The sequence below is a fragment of the Fulmarus glacialis genome, unplaced genomic scaffold, assembly GCF_000690835.1.
Source record: "Fulmarus glacialis isolate BGI_N327 unplaced genomic scaffold, ASM69083v1 scaffold42275, whole genome shotgun sequence".
NCBI lineage: Eukaryota > Metazoa > Chordata > Aves > Procellariiformes > Procellariidae > Fulmarus > Fulmarus glacialis.
In genome coordinates this window covers 18892-27271 of record NW_009211858.1, presented here as the reverse complement: position 1 = coordinate 27271, position 8380 = coordinate 18892, and the positions used below count along the sequence as shown (strand labels likewise).

Below are 8380 nucleotides of genomic sequence, written 5' to 3'. Positions count from 1 at the left end.
GAAAGAGATACAAGGCAACTTCAGAGGAGATGCAGATACATTTTCTACAGTCCTCCTTAGAAGAGCACCAGCTTGGGACATTTTACTTTCCTGTATTTGTCTTTAGTACTAAAGTCTGCTCACACCCAGGCTGCTGGCTGGCTGCAGAACAGCCCTACAAGTTCTTGAAACCAGAACCAAGTCTTGCCAGACTGGTGTAAGGGACAAGGCTTCAGTAAAACAGCCTAGAATTAGTCTGTTACAGAAAAAGTCATCACAAGCATGCCTGGATTTTAAACAAAAAAAATTAGAAACAGTAAACAAAATAAAAAACTAGTACTGATCAGTGTTTTCTGATAATACATAATTACTCAAAATTAACTAGTTTAACTGAATTGAGGGGGCGCTGGGGAATAAACACTAACATTCTCATCTCACACAGGGATCGTGTGGGGGAGATGGGAGTGCAGGGCATTTGTCATTATTGCAAAAACAAATTTTAAAATTTGTATCTTTAGTTTGATTTAAACATTGCTTTTAGTATGACATCAAACACCAGCTTTGCAGAAGGGGCTGTGGAGGGACGTTCATAGCAGCACACACCTGCGAGTCTTCTTCGGCTCCGGAGGCTCCAGGGCAGCCAATATCGCTTCGTCAAATACATTCTTTAGGCCTTTCTGAAAAGGGGCAAAGAGAGAAAGGGGCAGTCTCATTTTTGAGTTTTCACACAAACAAAACCACAGAAAGCCAAGTGGCAGACAAACCCCTCTAACGACGAATCGAGGTTTGCCATCTACAACTCCCAGAGTCTCCTCTGCTCAGCTAGGCTCTGTCCAAGCTGTGTCGCTGTGGTTAGCAGTTCCTTAACACAGGATCTGATTTTCTGAACAGGAACGCGAATCCTTTGAGATCAGACCAGTACACTTCACAAGAAGCAAAACACACGCACCAAAGTCTTTCCTTAAGGCAATTTTTATGATTAGTTGGCTACTAACACATTTCACATGCTAATGACAAAGCAGAAAGTGCTGCATTCAAATGGAAGAGCTCGATCTGGAGCACGCCGGGTACAGCAGTGCAGACACCCATGTGTCAGGGGAGAGAAGAGACAAGGCAAGCATGCAACGATAAATCGGTCCGGTACACGCTCTGGTCAGGCTTCCGGCCCCAAACACCCGACGGTTAGAAGCAGCCAGGTAGAGCCCAGAAGCTGTGCATGGTATCAGAGAAGTCAAGATGGGAGGAGTACAAAGCGGGTACTGTACATTGCGTTAAGTGTTAAACTGAAGCCAGGAAGAGCAAATCGGAATAAAGCTTCATCAGTCATTTATACAAACAACTGCAATTTTTAATTTCAAAATTTAAAGACAAGCTACAATCGATGTTTTCTCCTTAAAACAATAAAAATCAGAAGCATGAGAGTAAGAAGCAGCTTTACATCTTACAGTAACAGGCTTTAAGGATCTATTATTGAAATGACGAGGTCTACCATGTTAGTGAAAGCAAGAATTTTAACAGTTCATAAAGCAGTAGCAAGTACATTGATATTTCCTTTCCCCCAAGGACTGACAAATACTCCACTACAGCACAGACAGCCAAAGCAACAGCAACAGAAAAACATCTCACTGCACAAAGGAGAACCAGAAAACCCTTCACATTACAGCGTAACTTGCAGATCACCATTTCATGTACTTTTGTCATGCAAATACAGTTAACAAGAGTCACAAGTAGAAATTGAAAAAACACGCATCGTTTCTTCCAGTTGGATTCAGGAAGATCAAACATCATGTCTTAGTCTTTTGATCTTTCTTTAAATAATGATGTAACCAGATCCTTTCCCCAACAGCCTGAATTATAAAGCTACCCACATCTGGCAACCCAAGCAGCAGAGAGTTAAGCGAGTCCAGTTCATGTTCCACGGTCACAACGTTTTACTAAAGATCTTAAGTATTGTTTTCAGTCCAAGAGCTAATACGGAGGTTGCTCTAAGATGGTAAGCAGACACAACAGCTTTCAATCGAGGTGGTTTTATTCATTTTTTAACCAGGTTTCTACAGTAGTGGGACAGAGGAAGCAGCAGCAAGAGGGGAAGGAGAAAGTTTAGAATATACAGCACTTCCTTTTGGGCTGAGTTTCCGGAGGCTCGAGGGCAGCTAGGATAGCCTCATCAAACACATTCTTCAGACCTCTCTACAAGACAGAGGGGAGGAGAAAAAACAGCAGCCAGGTTAGAGGATTAGAGAAAAACAAGCAGATACAAAGAGCATTCAGGATAGACCAGGCTGAATTCACAGAGGCAGTAAACAGATTTACTTTGCAAAAAACAAAGTAGATCCCAGGAGGAAATCTCGTTTAGATGACCCAGAAGTCAATGTCAGAGACAGACAGACCATGTGATGGACCAAATTAGACAAAATGAACACCCAGAAGGGCAGAGGCACAAACACAGCAGCAACTGGCAAGAAGAAGGGGGTGGGAGGGGCCTCACAAAAGATGGTGGTTTCCACTTAACTGCTGAATATACACTTAGGGACTTTACAGGGGAATAAACACAGCGGAGAGCAGCTTGCCCCACCACAGGGATCCAAAAGGTCAGGTAAACCTTTTGTAGACACCCACTGTAGATAAACAAGCACCTCAGATGCACGGACTTACTGCTCCCAACTACCCCAGTGGCAGCTACTCCGGAGCAAAGGCTCCGAACAATTCTGCTTTGTGAATTCAGCCCCTGAATAACTGAAGATCTCCAGATGGCTGGGAAAACATGATCTGGGATCGAAGCAGTATCTCTCTGGTAAGCCATCATCATCTTCAGACATTGGCTATCAGTCTTTTAAGAAGTGATGCAATACCTTACCAGTGCTGCTATTTTGACACTGAGAGCCAGCATGGAAATGGTGCATTTCAGTTATTCAGTTTAGTTACCAAAGCAAGTATAACCACTCAAGTCACGGGAAGACAGAAACGGTGTTAGGATTGGAATAACTGAGATCCAACATCAGACAAGCAGTCACAGAGCTGCAAGGAGTCTGCAGGGATTATACCAGAGCACGAAGCATGCACTGCATTTGCTATAAGCACAACAGGAACACTGCAGTGTGTTACCACTCCCACACAACTCTGCCAAGTTACACGTAACACCAGAAGTGAAACCTGGCTCCGTTTATGCTAACTGGACTCGCCTAATTCTACTGTCATGAGTGCAACCTTCAAATTCAGTGCAACCTCCATAAATTCAGAAGAACTGCTTTATCCCAGCTAAACATAAACAGAAAAGCTTAAATTACTTCCTGTAAACAATTGTAGTCTTTGCAAAATTAAGATTTTTTTTTTTTTTTAATCATTCAAATGTAACTGGTTTCTCCCTCACAGGTTAGACTGGATATATCCCTTTTAGAAGGTCTTTAATCTTATTTTACTGAAGCACATACATGGGAGATCTCTAAGGCAACTCCATCTGGAAACATTTAAGTCCATCATGCTACATGCAACATTATACTTGAAAGAACAGAAGTTAAGGAAATTACCATGTATAATCATTCCATACATCCTCCCCAGCAACTTTTTTTTTTTAAAATGAGTTGCAACCCAGGCTGACAAAAGGGCTAGAGACTTCAAATAAATAATGCCTATGTGAAGTCTGAGTACTAATTAGATTTTCTTTCTCTGCGAGAATAAGGCCGTAGTATAAACTCAATTATGTACTGTTAGATCAAGAACCCAGGCGGGGCAAGAGTCAAGAAAACATGCTTCCTTAATTCTCCTACTGTGGGACTCCTCATTTGTTTTCTTATTGCACAGGAGAAATTAATTTGTTCAAGAGAACAGAATTTGGGATTTGTTTTGAAGGACCTAGCAGAAAATTGGGATAAGGGAAGGGGAGGGAAAAAAAAAAAACAGGACAGGGATAAAATTGTTGTGAAAATGGGACTGAGGTTAAAAGCCTGGATGACACAAGAGTAACCACATGAAGGGAGCTGTGTTTGATACCACTGGCACACAGGCCTCGATACTCCGGTTAAAGTAACATGGCTCCTGTGCTGCACTGGGGAACAGGCTGAGCTCAGGCTCCCCTTGCCCCCTCCACTCATGGACAGTTCAAGACACTTTATAAATCTGACTGTGTCAAAACTGTCAACCCAGCATCAAGGGGAAAAAAGGAACAGAATTCAAAGTTCTCCCTTGTGTTAGGTGCTAGCACTGAGCTTCAGAATGTCTGCTCACACATTTAACTCCTAAGTGTAATAGAAGCAACAACCGTTTTAGTTTTAATCTCAGTCACCCTTTCCTAATAGCAAAGTGTTATCCACTTTCTACAGTGGTATTGGGTACTATTTTGTAGAGAAAGGTTGAAGACATTGCACGTGCCTTCATCACAAAAAGGGATTCCAATTCCTTGAGGAAATGGGGGATAGAACTGACTCCTCAGTACTGCAGTCATCCAAACTCAGGGAGAAGGTGTTCTGTCTTTACAGAAGAGACTCAGAAACTCAGCCTCTTACAACTCACCTAGTCCTTTCAGAACATCAACTCTTCCACAGAGACAAGCAAATTGTTCCTCCCAGGAAAAAAAAAAACCAAAACACACCCATGCTCTGTCTCCATGATTTTATGATTACTTGCTACTGTGGTGTCAAAGTCATTTGTAAATTAGTTGGGAAGGAAAAAAACACCTTAGACTGCTCAAGTGAACTGTGTAGACAGAAGCCAAGGTAAAGAGAGAGTGAACTACCCAGCTGAGTCTAGCTTCAGTTGAAACCAGCTACTACAACATTGCCTTGCAGGTAGGAAAACAACCCTCCTGGCTAGGAAAGCCAGCTGCTTCTGTGTTTAGCAAGCTGCCGGCTAGATCACCGCAGGGAACTTCAAACAACCCTTCGCAGATAATCTACATTTCTGTTTGGCAGCTATTACTGACAGACTGAGAAAAAGGTGTTTTGTAAGGGGAGTCAACAACAAATGAAGGAAGAAGAATAGAGCAGATGCAAACCGACTAGTCTTCCAGGTGAGAAGGCTTCTGAACCCTCCTCCCAGGTTACTCTTGATTCCTAAAACCATCAATGGCTATACAAGCACTAGTGCTCTGGAAGAAATTCAGGCTGAGCTTCCAAGTGCATAAAGCTGTTCTCTGCAACAGATAGGTTAGTCTATCTGGAAATAAAAAGAATGGATAAATACTGAAGTTTTTAATCATATCAACTCTTACTCTGGTAATTCTAAGTGCTTCCATGCAACTTGAGCAGACTAAACAAGGCAAGTTTAAAGCTTGAGGAAAGGGTCTCAGTGAGCAACACAGGACAAAAAGTCCTAGTATGTATTTAACCAACTAGCAGGTTCTACAGCCTAGTTAGTAGCAGCATTCAGGATGTGCCAGACACCATCTAAAATGGTATTTCAGGACCGAACGGATCTAAGAGAATTACAGCTCAAGCACAAATAACCCTCAGCTTGCATGTGGGCAGCAAGGAAGCACAGCCAAGGCCACCTTTTGATCAGGGATTCCCGGGATGAACTGCAGTGTGCCTCACCACAACACCTCCAGTGCCAGTGTCCCACACAATTCCATCAAAAGCCTCTTCCTTCTCAGCAAACACTCGGGCAAAGCTTTGTTACAAAAAGAGAGTCTTGGGATCCCAAACGGAAGAGTCAACATGCAATCTGGGCAAAAGGTGCAAGATAAGCAGAACTTCAGGCTTCATGAAGTTTAGCAATAAAGCTTTGTGCTCAAGATACTAGAGATGAACGCACAACAAAACTGAAAAAAGAGTGAGGGACTTGATACTGTGCACCCCTAGTTCCATGCACATCAGGTAGGGACAAATTCTTTACAGAGTAGCATTAAGGAAATTGTTAAAGAGTTGTAGTCAATTCTGCAAGAGGAGGCATGCAAGATTAAGTTCCCAGGGCATCCAAAGTCAAGGCAGCATGCCAGCCAGCCAATGGCTCCCATCCATCCCATACTAGTATTCCTAACTTAAAAGGAAAGGATAATCAGGTTTCCTGGCCTTAAATCAGCTATTTTAGTTGGCTTTAGACTCATGTTCACAAGTTAATTCGCACAACATCACCACATTTATGTCTTAAGAACTATTTCATTGTTATTTTCTCTTTCAACAGAACTTCCATCTTAAGGCGGACACAGGAAACATAGCTCACCACCAACTGCACAGGAAGAGAAAGCAGCTCTCAGAAGTATGAAGACTTCTAGTCTTAGCAGTACCAGACCTGACTTTTCTGAGAGGTTTTTTCTTTGCCTGCTCTCTTCAGTAGTGAGGTGCATTCTGTGTCCTAACCCACTTATTGTCCGTAACACACCTTCTAAGCTTTCAATAGCTATTTTCCTCCAACACAAAAGCAAACACAGCAAGCACATCCTCTTCCATCACCCCTGTACACTATGTCTAATCTTCACAGGCTGATTTTCTTTCTACCACTGCCAACTCCTTGTGCCTTAGAAGAGGACAAAGAGAAAGCTACTGTGTCACCAGCAGAAACAGAGCTTATACCCTTTCACATCCCTATTGAGCTGGTTTTCCCCATAACTGAAAAAAGCATGGAATACAAGCAAGCAAAAATGGTCAAAGACCAACCCTCACCTGCGTAAGTGCAGAGCATTCCACATATTTGACAGCCTTCAGGTCCCGGGCCAGTTTTTCAGCCGTCTCTGGAGTTATGGGCTTCTGCTTGTTCTTGGCAAGTTTCTCAATTGTTGAGGGATCATCTCTTAGATCAATTTGGGTCCCAACAAGCAGGAAAGGAGTCTTTGGACAGTGGTGAGTAATTTCAGGTACCCACTAAAGACAGAGAAGACACAGTGTTTGTTACTAACCACCTAAGATAACTCCTCGTATGTTTCTGAAATCACTGCAGCAGCTCCCTTTTTAGGCAGAGTTCAACCAACCTTTTCTTTCACATTTTCAAATGAAGAAGGAGACACCACTGAAAAACAGACCAGAAATACATCTGTCTGTGGATAGCTGAGGGGTCGTAATCTATCATAGTCTTCCTGACCTAGAAGAGGAGAAAATCAACACAGTATTAGACCCAGACAATGAAATACTGCCCTTTACAGGTGGTTAGAATGCATATTCCAGCACAACAGCATTATTGTGATTAATCCTAACTCTTAAGCAAATACACATGCCCTGAACCCAAACATTCAAAGATCCTAGTTCTCAAATACAGAATTCATTCAGTTGCTACGTAACAAGCTGCTTAAAGTCGCAGCAGAGCTGGGAAGTCTGACAGGAGTACGCTCTAATAAATTTTTAGATTGAGCACCCTCAGACTGCGTAACACTTTCCTCAATTACAATGAAAAGTTGCAGAACACGGATCTGGTTATAGATGAGGACTTCTGCACCTAATCCATTCATTGAAAATATCATGCCATCAAATTTCATTACCCTGCAAAAACCCTGCAGTTTGAAGAGGAAAAAAAAAAAAGCAGTTTTGTTCACTAGAACTTTCTGATTTATGCTTGTGAACACTGTGAAGTATCTTCCAAGCAGCAAGAGGAGAATGCTGCTGTTACAGGTGAGTGTGTTCAGGCCGTCCAGCAGCACTCCCCTAAAAATGCACCAAAGTCCCAGTGCAGGCTGTGCTTCAGAAGAAGCCAGGCTCTTCCCTTTGGGTCCGTAAGAGAGCAGGCAGTCCCTGCAGGGCACCACTAGCACTGACCCACCAGCCCAACTCTGGCTGAGCTCATTCTTAAACTTGCTCCTGCTCAATTCAATAGCACTCTGTTTTTAGAAAACAAACCTGGCTCTAAAGAAGCTGCTGTACTTGCTGGCAACCGAATCAGACACACTTGTTCAAAATGCCTCAGATTTCGACTTATGCTCTCTAGTCTATCATCCAGGACAAAGACCTTTGCAATCTTGAAGGAGATGACTCAACACCTGGGACATCTCAGTAGGGGAAGATCTACAGTTTGAAGACGGAGGTCTAAACAGCTTGTTACAGCTATCATGCTTGGCTGGACACAGAGGAGCTAAGCACTGACCAAAATACCTTGTTGAGATTAGCAGACGACTCCAAAAAGCTTTGTCTTCATAGCACAAGTTCAAAACCAAGATACTTTTTTTTTTTTCAAATTTGACAGCTAGTAATAGGGGGTTTATCCATTGTTAAGTTCTGTAACTTGTGCTGGCTACTATTTAGCAAAAAGCAGGTGACCTTTAAAGAACAAAGAAGAACAAAAGCCTCCCACTTCAGAAGCCCAGCTCCAAAAGCAAAGCCTTTACATTCACAAGTGCGTAGAGTCACCTAAATGCACTAAAGCCATTTGGTAAGTTTTCAGAATGACGAGATGGGTTACTGCACCCATGTTGATAGACAGTACATGGATATGCATATCTACACACACACCAGTTTCCAGAGGCTTGAACCCAGAGGGCCTC

The 8380-nt window shown here is 42.7% G+C and overlaps 1 protein-coding gene across 2 annotated transcripts in view; it reads right to left on the bottom strand.

Moving 5' to 3' along the window:
* CDC42 (cell division cycle 42) overlaps positions 1 to 8380 on the bottom strand; it is a 15404-nt gene that overhangs the window by 749 nt on the left and 6275 nt on the right. Inside the window, exons 3-5 of one of the 2 annotated variants that reach the window (XM_009577684.1) lie at positions 6881 to 6990; positions 6576 to 6773; positions 1 to 656 (exon numbers count right to left, since the gene is read on the bottom strand). The exon at positions 1 to 656 is cut by the window's left edge and continues 749 nt beyond it. In XM_009577684.1, coding sequence (XP_009575979.1) covers positions 567 to 656; positions 6576 to 6773; positions 6881 to 6990 — 398 coding nt within the window. In that variant the 3' untranslated portion in view covers positions 1 to 566. Of the gene's footprint in view, positions 657 to 1305; positions 2170 to 6575; positions 6774 to 6880; positions 6991 to 8380 lie in introns of those variants that run through there. The other variant, XM_009577685.1, reaches the window with a different exon arrangement.